The sequence below is a fragment of the Lepeophtheirus salmonis genome, chromosome 13 (assembly GCF_016086655.4).
Source record: "Lepeophtheirus salmonis chromosome 13, UVic_Lsal_1.4, whole genome shotgun sequence".
In the NCBI taxonomy this organism is placed as follows: Eukaryota; Metazoa; Arthropoda; class Copepoda; order Siphonostomatoida; family Caligidae; genus Lepeophtheirus; species Lepeophtheirus salmonis.
Window position 1 is genome coordinate 41,598,272 of NC_052143.2, and position 17,418 is coordinate 41,615,689.

The 17,418-nt window shown below is 31.4% G+C and overlaps 1 protein-coding gene across 6 annotated transcripts in view; it reads right to left on the minus strand.

The window, feature by feature from the left end:
- Positions 1–1,649: 1,649 nt before the first annotated feature.
- LOC121127520 (uncharacterized) overlaps positions 1,650–17,418 on the minus strand; it is a 284,995-nt gene continuing 269,226 nt past the window's right edge. For 3 of the 6 annotated variants that reach the window (XM_071893179.1, XM_071893178.1, XM_040722917.2), the window contains exons 3-12: positions 7,199–7,805; positions 4,714–4,839; positions 4,466–4,648; positions 4,259–4,397; positions 3,984–4,189; positions 3,727–3,917; positions 3,401–3,632; positions 3,077–3,337; positions 2,570–2,967; positions 1,650–2,279 (exon numbers count right to left, since the gene is read on the minus strand). In XM_071893179.1, coding sequence (XP_071749280.1) covers positions 2,150–2,279; positions 2,570–2,967; positions 3,077–3,337; positions 3,401–3,632; positions 3,727–3,917; positions 3,984–4,189; positions 4,259–4,397; positions 4,466–4,648; positions 4,714–4,839; positions 7,199–7,805 — 2,473 coding nt within the window. In that variant the 3' untranslated portion in view covers positions 1,650–2,149. The remainder of the gene's footprint in view (positions 2,280–2,569; positions 2,968–3,076; positions 3,338–3,400; positions 3,633–3,726; positions 3,918–3,983; positions 4,190–4,258; positions 4,398–4,465; positions 4,649–4,713; positions 4,840–7,198; positions 7,806–17,418) is intronic. The other 3 variants (XM_071893181.1, XM_071893180.1, XM_040722918.2) reach the window with 1 other exon arrangement.

The window sequence follows — 17,418 nt, forward strand, 5'->3', positions numbered from 1 at the left end:
CGACGTAGAGGTAGAGTTACTTATTATAACTATAGCTTAAAGATTATTTTAATCTGTCTCATATAGTTATATTTATTGTATCACGGAACCTTTCATTTTTTAAGAGCAGAAAAAGAGGCAAAAAATCAGTTGGTAACATCCAATTCTCCACAACTAATCTATGGAATTAGTATTAGATCATTGTTGGGAATTGTTTACTAATTAACGTCCTTAAACACCATTATATTATAGAATTCAATTAAGAATTTAACTTTTAAAAATAAATATAAAGTTAAAAAAGAACAGAATTTACTTTTTAAATATTAAATACTTAAGGGAATTTTACACTACAAATTTAAATAATATTATTAGGAAATAATTAATTATGATTAAATGTGATCAAAAATCAAAACATGTGTTTCACAAGTTCATGTATACTAACACTTTTACTAGCTCGAACATTGTTTCTCCCTTCTCTGTTCGTCTCATATGAGAAAGCTTTGCGGGCCTCTTAATACGAACTTGGCAATATTTTTCAATAATTTTTTTCTTAATATTAGGACAATCGGGTAGGGATTTTCTATTCTATTTTGCAATATTTTGGTTATTTTGTTTAAATCATTAAATTTTTGAGTTGTAATAAGGTTGCTAAATCGCTTCTCGGCTGTAATGAATATATTTTCGAAGACTTCTTTGATCCTCAATTCTAATCCGAGAGCAACAAGGAATTATAGTCCCGAGCAAACCCTCATTGCTACTCTTAGTATTTCATTAACACACCTAATAGTTATTATTTTATACTTATCTTCGAGAATTAAATAAAAAAGCCTATTCAGATTGCCAACCAGAAAATGCTTCTCCCATTTTGTAGGACATATTTTATACACCTCTGACTATATATGTCATAACCTCCTTCAAATCTCATAGTTAATGGTCTCTATGGTTCCGACGTCACAGATATATTGAGACCAAAAAACCGGTCCACAATGGAAAACGATTAAATTTCGTTTTACAGCCATAGACCACCGTTTGAAACGTAACATAAATTCAAATCGGTCTAGAAAAGTCACCTAAGACGGCATCGAACAAATTCGCTTTGCACAAAGTCTCTACATTATATTACAACAATCTATATATGTTTCCCTTAATTTTCAAAAAATATACAAGCACACAACAGTTGATGTCATCTTAGGGGGCCTCAAGCAATCAATACTAAGATTCAGTTATCAATGATCCCATATAACGACCTAATAAAAAGAGAGGGAAAATACACACGGAACCATTCCTTTAAATTCATTTATTTATTTCACTTTATTGAAAAGAAATGAAGGGAGAGAAATGATCAAGATTTTGGGGGAAAGACAAAGAAAAAAATGGGGAAATTGTGGCTCTATATAAGTGAGACTAACAAGTTCAAGAAAAAGTTGAAAATACAGTAACTTTGGATTCTTAAATATAGATATAATATATATGTATATAAATTGGAAAAGCGGGAAGAAATCAATCAACAAATTATAATAATAATCAATAGAGCACCGATACTATAATATATATATATCTGTATGTATATATTATTAAACATATATTGAGAAATTGGGGTTAAGTATGTAATTATATATATATATTGATCATCTATTTAAGTAAGTAAGTAGAAATAATAGTAATAATAATTTAAGAATTGTCAAAATAACTTTATTTTTTAATTTTCTCGTTAAAATGGCCGATCTTCTACACAGGAGGAAAAAATAATATATAATATATATATGTATAAGTATAGAAAAAGAAGGAAAAAAGTTTGTCAAGCACTTTGACAAGTTCATATCGTTTTTTGTTTTGTTTGTGGATTTCTGTATAAATAAGCAATTTTTAAGTTAATACTGCATAATGGATATGAATAATTATAATTTTTATTTTTATAATGATATAAAATTGGAGAAGACACAAAAGTAGTTTGAAATTATAATAATATGGAATTGTTAGTGGGGGAAGTAAAAAAAAAAAATTTGAAGAAAGGAATTGAAGAAGGATATATGTATATGTATATAAAGAATCTTTTTTATGCAAACATTTAACAGATAATTAATTTATAATAATAATATTTTTATAAAATAGACAATAATAATCACAGTGATAATAAAAACTTTTTTTTTTTTTTTTGTAAATAAGGATTTCACTCCAGACCTTCAATGTGGGACGATGATGATGAATGGAGATCATTACTACTACCCATGGAAACTTTATCAGAAGGGCTACATAGTGAGATATCACCCCTGGATGCCGCTTTTAATGCCTCGGCCCACCTAAATAAAAATTAAACGGAATTAATTCATATATTTTTTTAAATCACTCAACCTCTACATATATTTAATATCCAGGTCCTTTAATATATATATAGCATATTAAAGAATCTAAAGTTTAAGAAATTGAAAATTAATATTACATATCAGACACAGCACCAGTAGGTTGATTAGCCCATCGTCTTTTTTTAAAAACAATTATTAATTTATTAAAAATAAATTTTGAAAGTTCATGATCAACTTTAGTGGTACCGTCTCCGAATATTAAAAAAATTAAAGATTTCCCCAATCACCTTTCGGCACTTGCTAGATTATTAGAGAATAAATAGTAGATTTTTCTATTGTTAGAAGAGGAGGAGGAGGAGGAGGAATAGGAAGAAGTTGTAGAGCATGTTGAAGAAGTGGAAGTATTTCTACATGGTCCAGGCTCATGAACAAGTTTAATTGTTCGATCCTTGTCTCCTGGGACATTAGAGTCACCCTTGAGCTCCAAAGATCCCCTATATACTCCATAATTGCGGAGAGGAGTAGAGGTTAAAGCTCGTCGATCTCTCTCTGAGGTATAAGAATAAAGAAGGCCATCACATTTAAGAGAAAAGTAACGATGTAATGGTTTGGAAGAGGGCCCTTTATTAAAGAGGGGCTTAACTTGTAAATAACCACACAGTAAAGATGAATCTGAAGGTGAAACCTATAGAAAATGAAAATTTGAAAAAAAAGCTCCCATCACCAGAAAAGAAATTTACAAAAAGAATATTCACGATAATAGTACACAAATTCAATTCAATGAACTATCCTACCTCAAGTAATCCTTTAACTCTTGAAGGGAGATTACTATTTGAGTCTCCATTCGAAGATGCTGCCGCAGCAGCTGCTTCTTTGGCAGTAGGGGGATTGACTCCAGAAGTTAGAGAATTGGAAGAGGAAGAGATTGGCGAAGAATCGCAGGAACTAAAGTCAGCTGAATTGAGTAGGTTAAAACATGTTTTACAAACTCGACAGGGTTTGTTTTCTTCAAATGTAAGAGGAAATTTTTGCCCAGAGCATTTAGCGCAGATAACCTATAAAAGAAAAAAATCAGCATAAATAAATAAAACAATGAGACTCTGATTAGGATAAATTACAATTCCACAAGCTCGACAATTATGCTTCTTCCTCATCATAGAAAATGGATGTCCACAATCCATACATTTACTAATGGTATCCAGTTTCAAAAGATGAGGTTGTTTACGTCCAATTTCGCAATCAAGAGGTTTAAGAGTCTCTCTGCCAATTCTCAAGGAAGATTTTCGTTGATAGAGCTCTTTAATGGTTTGGAACAAGGCCTCTAACCAATCTTCTTTCTCTTCAAGGGTTCTATAATAAAACGGATAATGAGATTGAATGAAGCAAAATTCATATATGAATATATATTTAATTTGGAAAACCATCTTAACAGAAATAAACTTACTGGGTGTAGAGTTCAACAGATTTGTGATTATCTCGAATATAAAATGAATTAGCAGTAACCAAGTTATCCCCTTCCAGGACTTGAATGCTTTCCACATCAAATCGAGCACGAAGTCGAAATGGAGCTGTTCCTGAGGGAATTACTCTATTCGTAATGAGGCGAGGAGAGCAGAGCAGGAGAAGATCACTGAACTATAAATATAAATGATAATTGACAAAATTATAGTTACATACTTCATCCCTGAAAAAAGTTATTACCAAAAACAAATATCGCTCTTGATGATCACCAGATCTTGCAGATATTTTGACAATTTTTCCTTCTTTGACTAGTTCACGGGTAGGATTGACTAAATCCACAGTTCCGCTGAGACACTCCTGAACTTCTAATAGTTTTTTAAATTTTTCTATTCTTTTCATAGCATCATTGGCATGAGCTGCAGCAGTTGAGACAAGGTGCAGAGCCTCTAAACACGGAAAGAAGAGTAATTAAAATAAATGAAAAATGGATTTTATAGACATTGAGCAAAACTTACTCTCGGAATCTTCTCGGTCATCAGAGTCTTCAGGTAGTTTTTTTAGATAGTCTTTGAGTAGCATTTCATAGCGTGGTATTCTTTGAATAGGTGTAAGCATATGATGTTGAAGGCTCAGGTTTCCACATTCGGGCATGCTCTAAATGAGGATAATGAAATGATGATGTTAAATAAAGAATAAAAGATAAATCTGCCTTAATTACTTACATGAATGTCATCCATGATTCCAGCAAATTTAGAATTTTTATTATAGATATGATTGATTAAATGTATAGCACTCCCAAAGTTCTTGACATATTCCGTATACATTTTGAAAAAGGGAGAGAATTTCACAAAAATGTCCCCAATCCTTTGATTGGATCCCTTCCAATTCTCCATCCTCTCGCGTAACTAATACGAAAGAACGAATTGATATATCAAACAAGGATCCAAGAATAATTCAAAATAAAACTTACCTGAGGTAAAAGGAACTCTGCGTGAAATTTATAAATGGACTTGATATTGGCAAACATCTGAGGGAGTACATCAGCGGAGAAGAGATTTTGTGTACGATTCTCTTGATCCACTCGAGTGTGAAACACCTGCGTAAAAATTGATATAGAAATAAATATACATATTTTATCCTTAATCGTCAATTATGAGTCGTAAAATATATACGACTTAATACTTTATAATATAATGAATGTCATTATAAGTATTTATAATTTTTTTTAAAGTCCTTCTTTTATGTATTAAATGAAGCGTAGATTTTGTGTCATTATTTTGTCTTAAGTAAGTAAGAATAATTGCAAAATAATATTAAAACAATGAAATATTTTGAAAGGAAAACAGGTAACACAGCTCTAAGAATGCATATATGTTCTAAATACGTCTATGATGTGATCTACTCAAAGTACTTTAATTCAAGTATTTTCTATCAGAGATTACATAATAAAAAAAACGTATACAATACAATCTATATATGTATTTTAAATATATATAATATATTAACGTTATATTACTGAAGAAAAATTGAGAGGGAGATGCGTTTTTGTTTTATAATAGTTATTCATTCCACAAGTCAAGAATATACTTTCTAACACAAACTGACGTCGACGACCAACGATGAACAATGCAACTAGTACCACATATATAAATACTTGATTTCACTTTTCCTCTCTTTCTCCCTCTCAAACCAAAAGGTTGAGTTGTTTAATAACAATATATATTTTAGGAGTTGGTATTCCATGTATTATTATTATATATTTATTTTTCCACAAAAAGTGAAACTTATTTTCCTTATACTTAAGTATACATGAAATTTATGAGTTACATCAAGTAATATATTGCAAGGAATTTACAATATGACTTAATCGTGTTTCTATTTGTATATCTGTAGCATTACAACGCAGAAACAACAATTGAACCTTAAATACGCACGAATGCAAAAAGAGATTGGATACATCCTGACGATATGTCTAAAATAATTCATTCTCAATAACTAATACCTATATAATAAGATAACCCATTATAATCACAGCTTAAAATCCATAAAAGAGAGGATTGTGCCAAAGGAGTAGTCATCCAAAATATTTTAGAATTAATTATGCATCCCTTAGATGCAAACCATCATTATGTATTTACTAAAAATGATATTTAATTGCAAAAACAAAACAAAAAGTCATATATATATCGCCTATGACCTACATAATATTTATATTTGGACTAAATTATGTAGTTGACATGAACTAAATGAGGAGCAAACCGCAGTCTGACCCTAGAATAGATTGTGGAAAACCACAAGCGATGTTTGTATGATGCATTTTGCCTTGAACTTTTAATAAAAGGATTTAACATTGTCTTTCTACATTTTCATGACACTTTCAAGACATTGATATATATGCGTGCTTTTAACATATTTCATATAAGGAATATTAACCCGGTACATACATATTAGAGACAAATATTGATATTGAATAAAGATATCAGTATCAATAGCGAAGAGCTAATATCGATATTGAGAGAGCAGCAATGGGCTGTAGGTATATGCTCGTATAATTGACTAATTATCTTCTTAATCATTCCTTAAATGCAATACTGCAGGAAGCAAATTCAGACTTGAACATTTTAAGGTCATATTTAAAAGAATAGAAAACTTTTACTTGTGCTGGATTAATTTAGAACAGTCGTTCCCAACGTGTGGGTCTTGAACCCAAATGTGGTCGCGGTAAGAATACCGTGTCAATGGTGGTTAAATCTACAAGGAGGATGTCAAAGAGAATTGAGGTTAGACAATTCTTAACTAATAACCATTAATAATTCCGCTGTAAGCAATGTATGTAGGAGTATTCGTAATAACTTCAGAAAAAAATGGCGACCGGGTGAATTTCTTCTTCGATGAAGAATTTACGGAGTATATAGTTACTTCACGAATAAATAATATATATATGGTAGTTTCTTGTAAAAAAAAATGACTCAATATATAATATATTTTAAGAATCTGAGTCGTTTCCTGATTGCTTGTTCAAAAATAGATCACTACATTTGAATGGCTGGAATCCACTGACAAGAACTGAATATAAAGTTTTTCTCAGTAGCTGAGTTGAACCTCACGAAAATGAGATCCAATCTATCTCAAAATTATCTGAGCAGTCATTGTTTTCTTAATTAAGTATTCCAAATTTTACAGATTTTCAAACTATGAAGTCAAATTTTAATTTGAATAATGTTCCAATGACAAGTTCATTTTACCTTGCATGAAAAAACACATTTTCACATTGTATGAATGCTAGTTTTTATACAATATCGATACTAAAATGTTTTATATTTAAAGATCCTAAACAGATATATAATATGAATATATCGTATTCATAATTCGTATATATAATGGAGGATTGGCTAGCAATTATTTGCAATTAGACGGAAATCAATGAATATGTGAATATATGTAGAGCAGCTTACCTGATCAATAAGATAAAGAACCCGGACGTACTGTTCCTCAGTAGAGAGTAATTCCTTTGCAATGCGATGAGCCTTATCTAGTCGATTATCCACAGCCCCAAAGCTTTCCATTTTCAGACTATTACTGTTATTATTATTGTGGTGATTATTCATATTATGATTATTATTGACTCCAATTAAATTATTGTTATTATTATTGATATTAATATTAGAGTTATTGGAGTTTGTATCCCCTCCGTTAGACTCGAGGATGATGGATTCCTGTCCTCCATTACTCGATGGCACAAGGACATCATCTTCCCCTTCTGAAGTCCTCGATGAACTTGTACTCACATCGGAATATTCACTAGGAACTGCAGAGATAGGTCGAGGAGCTTTAGAGCGAGAACTATTCCCGCCATGATGTCGGAGGGTTGCAGAGCTGCTATTGGCCTCAGAAGAACATACTCCTCCTCCACTTCCACTACTATTTGCAACAACAATGGAGACGGAGTCAAGATCCTCCTCCTCTTCTTCTTCATCTTCATCGTCCTCTTCATCCTCGTCAGATTCCATTTCTGAATCTCCAAATGAAGACGTGATTGTCACTTCCTCAGACGTACTATATCTGAAACAGAGGGAGTAAGGATTAGTTTAGATGAAAAAGAGTTTTTTTATTATTTAAATAATAAATATGCTGTACTTGTACAACAAGAAGATTGTACAAGTTACAATTTGCATGTCCCATAACACCTTATTTAATTAGAAAATAAGTCATTTTAATTACCAGCAATTTCATTTCTATTATATATTGTAGAGTAAAATCAATGCATGTCCTTAAAATATACAAAATCTACTTATATTTTCTTACAGGTGATGAAACTATGGACTTTCATTAGTATGTCATCGAATACTTATTCATTGGTCATTTTCAAATTGTAAAACTCAAATCATTTTTTGATTTGCAACTTATACACGACATAAATATAATATAAATATATATAAGATATATATATGTGTACTTAAATATTAATATTTTATTTCTTTAATAATAGAACAACATTATACTTTATTATTAGTTTTAAGTGGGAAACAAAAATTGGCTTCTTTTCAAACAATGTACGTATGTATGAAGTTTCTTCTTTTATTGCCGTCAATTGAGCCGACTAGAAACTCTTTCTTTTTTTTTTCTTCTTATATTTTTTGACATAAAATCTACATCAAGCATAAAATGACGTATTACATAAGTTTAAGTACATGGATAAAGATTATATGTAATATGGATAAATGTCTTACAATTCACACATAGTGTGGAAGGGTGGATCCTCCTTCCTCAATGAACCCCTGTCGTCAACGGATCTATTTCTCAAATGTTCGAATATAACTAATAGACAGAGTGAGATAAATATAAAAATGAATGACTCCTCAGAGAGAAAGGCTCCTCCTTCTCCGTTGAACAATGCAGAACTAAAGAACCAACCACCACTACTACTACCATCAGGAGCTTCTTCCTCCTTACTCATACTGAGAATGATGATGATCCTGGTCATTAATGACAAACAAAAATGGCACATGCATATTTAGACAGTAGATGAAGAAACACAGCAGATTATACACTTTTGAATGGTGAGGAATAACTAAAATCAAAGTTCTAAAGTCTACCGGGTCTGCGCTACCTTTAATATACAACAAAACAGTTAAAGCAGCAGTACACCCACACAAATGCTTTCACACTCCGTTCCTCCCCAAAAAACACACTATGTACACCAACACTACACTCCTCCACCCTAGTATGTACATATGTAGTGTGTCTTTCAAATCTTTTTATACAATTATTGTTATCATTTTGTACCTATTATTGATATGATAAGAGGGTTTTTCAAACATCCATAGAACTACCATGATGTCCAACAATACCATTTTTCTACACATGGATAGTTTGTCTATTTTTCCCCTACTCTCAGCAGCCCACCATATAGAGCCTTATCTCCCTCCTATTTACAGATCTCTAGATCTGAAATGGCAATCCCTTTTAAAGAATATATTTAAAACAACGAACTCTCTTGGGCTAAGGAGTAAAAAGGCTAAAGCAATATTTGAATACATATATTGAGACAAACTGTGGATTTTGACCAACATTATAATAGCATCAATGACAGATATAGAAGGGGAAAAACCTACATTGAACTGGCCCACGTACACATTTGAGCATGACGCGAGCAGATCCATTTATTGCGTGGAAATGCATTCTCGTATTGATTCATTCAAAATTGGAACTGTTATTTTTTTTTGCGAATGAATAACCCCCCCCCCTCCCTCTCCTTTCTCTATATTATGTACACGCCAAAGGTAACACATACGAATACATAAATTGTCCACACCTGAACCATTCTATGAAATGAAAGCATAGATCAATAACTACCAGGAGAATAAATTTGCAAAACAAAACAAAAACACATTAGTTGAGTCGTGTAAGTACTGAAAACTTATTTTACTTTCTCAATGGTCGTGGAGAGCCTTGATACGACCATATCTAACTCAACATTAGACCGTTTCAAAATTGATATCACAATGGAATTTTAAATTGATATAAATAGTTAACTTCTGAGATGTTGATATTGACCAATATCAATAGAATTTTAAATAAAGATAAATAGTTAACATCTGAGATGTTGATATTGACTAATAATTATAAAGTTTAAATTAAAGATTTAATATACTAAAATTTTGAATTTCAATAATTGAACAACTAATATGTATAGGAAATATTTACATTTTCCTACTAGACCCTTGTTTATTTAATAACATAATAATTTTCAATATAACATCCATAGACCTACATCGCTGCCTCAATTCTTCCATGTAGGAATTATTATACATCATTATAGTTGGTAATATTAATTTTACAGTCAAATTATGGTTGTGGGATAAGTAAATCATTTTAATAAACACAGTTTTGAATAACAAAATGTTTCCATTATCTGGGCTAGCTTCCCATTTTTTTTCTGAGTTGTACTTTTTCAAGGAATATACGCTTAACGAAAAAGAATTTGATAACGTTTTTAGGGCTTGTGGTGCCATTTAAAACCGTTAATATTACTATCATTTTATCATATTTCAACTCCATATGAAATGCATGTCAATATTTGCATTCATATGAATTTATGACGACAAAACGATAGTAACCCTTTTACTAGATAAATAAAAAATTTAATCTAACATACACAGTCCCAGAGTTGGTTTCAAATACCCGATGTAAACCAACTGTACCTATTTGGATTTCTTGAACAACGGGAAAAACAGATGGGACCAATTATAGCACTATAAAATATTAAATGTTGGAGTTATTTGTGTTCAAATAATTTTTGAATATTTTCAAATACGCAAAACACTACTTGATGAGTAATCGTGTTTCTCCATCTCGACCACTGACTTGGATATATATATATATACTGTAGTGCAGAAGTATTTACTTATTCAATATTTTTATAAAATAAAAAATTACTCAGTTTGAGTTCAAGCCCATACTTGACTTTTAATTTTAATAATCGATCGACAATAAAGGAATTAGGAATGATTCAAGAACGTTGAATGAAATAGTTTCTTAATATCTCACAATGCCAAAATCTTTAACCCCATTCTTCATCAGCTTAGTTTGATCCAAATACCAAGACTGTGTTGTCCTCCATTTAAAATTACATTGTTACTGCAATTCTGAAACACACTATTGTAAATTATGTAGCTATGAGTAATGTAAGTTGCAAAGAAAAAAACCTATGCGTCAATATGTAGATAAGGCTTTTTATTTCTTATTTGGTTTAAAAAGCGGAATGAATGACTATAATTGAGTATATACTGGTATATATCAATGGCATTAAAAGCATTTCGCAAATTTAAACAAAAAAACAAAACAAGACGTTGGAGGACCTGCCTTTGTTTTAACAAGCACGCAAAAGTTTAATGAGCAAATATTTAATGATTCAGGAAATTAAAGTACACAGTAGCAATGTGAGGGAAATTGTGCAAAAAAATCAAGGGCAAGGAAATAAACTTTTTGCACTTGAGGTATAAATATAAAAAACATCAATCCTGTATCATTATAATAATGCATTTGTGGGCCATAGATCAATGTATATGATCAATCAAAAACAGCGTGCAAAGGTATGTAGATAATAAATTCCTTAAAAAAACAAGAAGATGATAAACTTCTTTAAATAAAAGAGAAAAATGTTACTTCATATAAAATGATTTCAAAAGATTTGTAAAATATTTGATGATTTTTTTTTGTCAATATCATTATGAAATGGGAATCGAAGAGAGGGAAACCAACTTTTACTTTATGCTTCAACTGCTCTGTGTTTTGAAAACATATTGTATCATGATGTGGATACGCATATTATCTTTCCATAATTCCTTCCAGAAGTTGGTCAAGCGTTCTCTTATCATCTTTACAGTTAATTAAATAAGGATCAAAGACTCTCCCTTCCCCCTTTGCCAAGAGGTTGGTCTATGTATAATTTTCTTTGGTTTTTAGTAGGATATGTGATGCATTCAAACTACACATGCATCATGTTATTGACGACGGATGTGTTTTTAATGATTCTATTTCTCAAAAACCACAATTTGTTGAAGGTGTTTACTTGTACATGATCATATGAAGAAGTGAAACTTTTTGGTAATATTTTCAAAGTAATTTTTTAAACACACAAACTCAATTTGCAATTAAAGAGACCAAGTAGCCTTTAATAAGTAAATTATTCTACACTTAAGGAAATGGCTGTGTACTTTAATAAAATAAATTCATATTTTGTTTGACAAAAATAAAATAATTTTCACCATGAAAGGACCTTCAAAAAATATTAGAAATGATATCATCATGTTGTAATGAAAAAAAAAATCAAGAGAAGGAATTGACATTTTTCCACAAGAAGGAAGAAAGATTCGATTATGATTTTTCCGCTATGAACAGAAGAGAAGGGGGAAAGAAAGATAAATATTGCTTTTATTTCCTTAAGTCCCAAGAACTTGAAGCCGTTTTTAGCTATATATTGTGCATGTAGTCTTAGAAACTAACTATAAGATATCAAGTGGCGAAACGAATCCCACATGATCCATTTTTGCCCAAATTAAGTTTGCTACGAGAAGTATTTTTGCCCAATAGGGGGCGCTGAGTGTACCATAAATTATTACATAACTAACTACAAAATCTAACTCTTTCATTTAATTAAACCAAGAACATTCCGGATTGCATACGTCACGTGGAAAATGATAAAGAACGTCATCTTGGTAACTCAAAATGTTTTATTGTAGTAGTCAAACTAATTTAAATCAACCAAAAGTCACTTTGTTTTATTGATTTGTTTAGAAATACCTACCAATCCCCAGAGGGGCCTCATTCATTCTCTTATGCCATTATTAATGTCATAATTAATTGAGGTGTAAGGTAGATTGACCAAGTATTGGCACTTTATAATTTAATTGAACATAATAGACTTTGGGATGTTATAGTTAGTAGAATTTATAAATTGAGTATGGAGCCCCTCAAAAAAAGCTAGAAAAGACAGGGTCTTAATAAACGAATAAATTAAAAAACTGTTTTTCAATATTACAACAATAAAAAAATTAGTTTATTGTTTTATCAAACTCATGAGATCTCGAGCCAATGTTTCAGCCATGTGTACATACATGGAGAAGGGAAATATTTTAATAATTTGTCAAGATAAGAGAAACATTTTAAGGAAATAAATCTTTTATTTTTGTTTCTTTCCTCATATTTATAAATACAATTAATATTCTACAATAAAAGTTGTAGGAGGGAAGGGATTTAACTAACCAAAAACTAAGGTATATAAATTTTGAGAATCCTTAAAATATATTTAGATTATTTTTTGAGACAGGATTACATACAATAAATACATTCATGGTATAAAACAACGCAGAACTCTCGTGGACTATCTCTATCTCATGGAGAAGTTGAAGAAATGGGATTTAAGCCTACGCACTGCGACATTACTGTGGGATATTTACCATTCCCGTCAAAAAGTACGAATCTTTTGGAATTGCACAATTGACCTAATTTATCATCGACGGTATATCAACTTAACCGCAATACGCATTTAAGAAGAGGATTCATTGCTTGCTTGAGTAAGCCACAGAATGGGATATGTTGTAATCATTATCATCATCACGGAGTGAGTGAAACCACGGAGAATGTCAAGGATGTACGAATCTATTATTTATATTTATTATTTGAGTAGATCCCTGGGAGTGAAGGAAATAGGATCATTCTCCTCTAAATAAAAAGATAGGCACACGCAATACCTACCTTTTGGGCCCCCTCCTCCTCTGCATTATTACCATCCTTAACCCTGTGCGTTAAGTAAAATTGCGTCATTTCCTTAAATATTTTCTAATCACATACACAGCATATAATTACTTAACCTAACGCATTATCTGTATATGAGAGAGGTGAAGAAAAAGTGAAGAAGGAATACATATTTTAAAAATAGGCAATAGGTACTTAGTATTATCATCGAAGATACAAACATATGTACACACCATTACTTTTTTCTCTTCCATTTCTCCATAAACAAAAGGCCGGAAACAAGGCAATTATTACAGACTATTAACATTATTACTAATAACACATAACAGGGCTTTTGTCATGTGAATTGACAGAGCAAACCAATCCATTTGAAGTACATAACGGGAGTTGCAAAAGGTTGTTTCATCACCAAAATTTAAATACTGAACACTCTGCTCCAATTGGTTAAATTTAAATTTACCTCATTTTTTTTGGAAATCTCAAAACCATCTTCAAAAATGGATTCTTAAATACTGTTGTTTTTATTGAAACATATCATTTCAATAATGACTCAAGAACATAAATTTTTGAAAATTATGACTCTACTTCCAATCCCAATGTCAATTACGAAGAGATCCTTCAGAATAAAATCATATCTAAGACTAGGGAGATCTCTAGGGCGTCAAAGTTTGTATTCCAGTAGTATGGCGCAAACCGCTAAAACTCTCCAAAAGTGGCTTAAAAACAACACCCCACTCAGGGACAAAAATGCCTCGTCAAAACAGTTTCCAGAGCTCTACCATCAAGGGTGCGGCGGTGGCTTGTAAATAGCAAGGCCACCCCCATGTGGAAGCCCTGGACCTTTTAGCTAACCAGGAGTGGAAGAACATGCCCACTAACTTCAACAAAAGCTGCCTTTCCCCTCGCCTAAAAGCTGCTATTGCTATCGAAGAATTAAGACACTCTTTTAATACTTTTGCATCGATTCCTCAACTTTTGCAACTCCTGGTATTGCTTAGAGTGATTCCAAACGACTTTACCAAAAGATAAATGCCTATAAATGTACATAATATATCAAAGACCCTTAGGTTAAAACGGATTTTTCTTCTTCAGTTGAGTAAGATATGAGACTGCATCATCATTTTGGGAATTTCTTTCTGTATCTAATCTGTACTCATGCCACTTGCCATCGAATCCCCCTTCTTGATACAGCTTTGTGTAATCTGTCGGTATGTACTACGTATAATTATAGATTAGGGGGGATTGCAGGTTAATTTGAGAGGTTAGGAACATTTAGCATTTGTTTCCCGAGGTCAAACATGGTATACATAAGTGAAACAGGTGAGAATGACGAAGGTTGATACACATAGTATAACAATATGTATGTATTTTATATCAGGTCTACATTAAGTATTAATAATTAGTATTATATATAGTTTTCAGCCTTCTTGATGCACCGAACCGAACCTTATTACTATATAGATATAAATTTATTTCACCCAATAATACATAGTTAGGAATAGTTGACACGGATTATATAGAGTAAAGGTAATTTACATTCCATCAGTACCTTTCCCTTCATAATATATAACATTATATATACTCATAATCATACAGAACCCTCTTGCCGGTTGACTGAAGCAGTTAGAACAACAGAAAATTGAAGTAGCAACGCCCTCCTCAATTACTATAGTAGGTATATACTTCTCCACAACTCTAACCGTAGAGGTATGTGTATGGCCCATACAGTTTGGGTGAACGATGGTCAATAATCATGATGACGTCCGTCAATACTATTTTTCAACATGACGTCAATGATTATGGAGATAATTTACCATTAATACTTATTCATATTAGTAGTGTACCGTTATGTAACGACTCAAGTGAGATAGAAAAGCATGAATGGAGTGGAAGAGAAATATATATGTAAAACGGATTGCTGTTCATTTTTACAAAAATCACGCATAATGATTTTACATAATTTTCACTTCTTTACACTTCTTTGATTTCCCTCATCCTAAAACGTGCTAGATGGCTACTCTTTTAATATATCTATACATATGGCGTGTATAAGTTGAATCTACATAATGAGATAAATTATTTTAAAACAAAATAATTTAGAGTCCGTGTGATGAGGATAATGTAAAGGTTGAATATTCCTAGGATTATACTATTCAATATGTCAATTAATGGTGTAATTTTTTATCTAAAAAAAATTGAAAATCATTACTTAATAAGTTCTGTGGCACATTATAAAGATTAAATGCACATTGTTTTATTAATCGTATATCTAAATAATAAATTCGTAATTTTAATTTATTAAAATGAAATGATAACATCAATTAATAGTTGGTAATTTAAATGATGGTTGTTATTTATACAAATTGAAATTTGTGCATCTAAATATTTTTGAGTATTACTCAACATCGAAAAAAACTCGACTTAACTAAAGCTATCAAGTTTCTGAAAACTACTTTGACTTTAGTTGAACTGGAATGATCAAAACACTAATATTAGAGTAATAATACTGAGTCAAATTTGAGGGATCACTAATCAAAAGGACATTTTAGAGTACTACATTCAAATAGACAATAATTTCTTATTGAAAGAAAGTTGATGTATTTAATAGGAAAAACTACATTACTTATGTATAGGTGGACATTCTCAAAAACTCGAACTCAAAAATGGGTATATTGTCCTAACACAAACACGTCGACTCAATCCAGAACTCAAAAAGTCTACCTCCACCAAACTCGAAAATTCTAACTAGAACCCTACACTAATACATGTGCTATGTAGGCTTGTAGACTCTGGTATATGCATGCTTACAAACTATCCCTATATTGAAGAATATATGTACTTAAAATTATAATCTATCTACTTACAATATACTTAAATAATACTTTCTAATAGTAAGAATTTGTTTTCATCAAACTCAATATATTAATATCTATTATTCTTATACATATTGAAATATTTCTAATTCAATGCACCTTAAAATAACTTCAATTCCGTTAAGTAAATAGTAGTACTTATAAATATTATAATTGAGACTCGGTCCGAGACGATTTTTTTTTTTTTTTTTTTCGCTCGGTTTTCTGTTATTTTTTTAAACTGCTATTTAATCGCATTACGATTTGTTTTTTAGTCTCACTCTTTGGACATCTTTCCCCCCTCTCCATTTATACGGAGTTGTAAATTTTATACTTCCTATGATGTCATTGTACCCAAGGTTAATAGAAATACAAGGTTATGTCTTCATGTAATCGGGCTTGCCAGAATTTTCAATTTGATGCACCGTGCCGACAGCCGGGCAAGACAAGACAGATTTCGACGTCATAGAGTATAAAAGCAGTACTCTAACAGTAAAAGTCAAGGAAGGCGATATATAGGTCCTCTTGGTATCAGTTATATTCTTTGACGTCACTATTAAAAAGAGTGGTGGAAGTCAAATATAAGTCGGAAAAGCGCTAAAGTATAACCTTGGATTGTACTGATGTTCACAATTTGGAAAAACACTTGACGTCATAAACAACTCATATATAAAATCGATCTATAGCGAATTTAAAATAAGACCAAACTTATTTTAAGGACCGAATTAGTCCAGTCCAACGATAGTTTAAACTGTCTTGGCTCGGCCTAGGATTTCCAGACCAAAATATGTACATATCAAGGTTTATAGAAATACAAGGTTATACCATAACTCATGTACGACTGATGTTTGACTACCACCACGCTTTTTAATAGTGAAGTCATAGAATATGATTCGTTACGTGTTTTGTCTAAATCTGTCTGTCTTACCCAGGAGTCGGTACGATACACCAATTTGAAAATTGTAGGAAGACCGATGGCATGATGGTCCAACCTTGTATTTCTATTAACCTTGGAACATATAAAGAATCAGCAGAACTAAAGTCTAATCCAGGAAGCATCAATA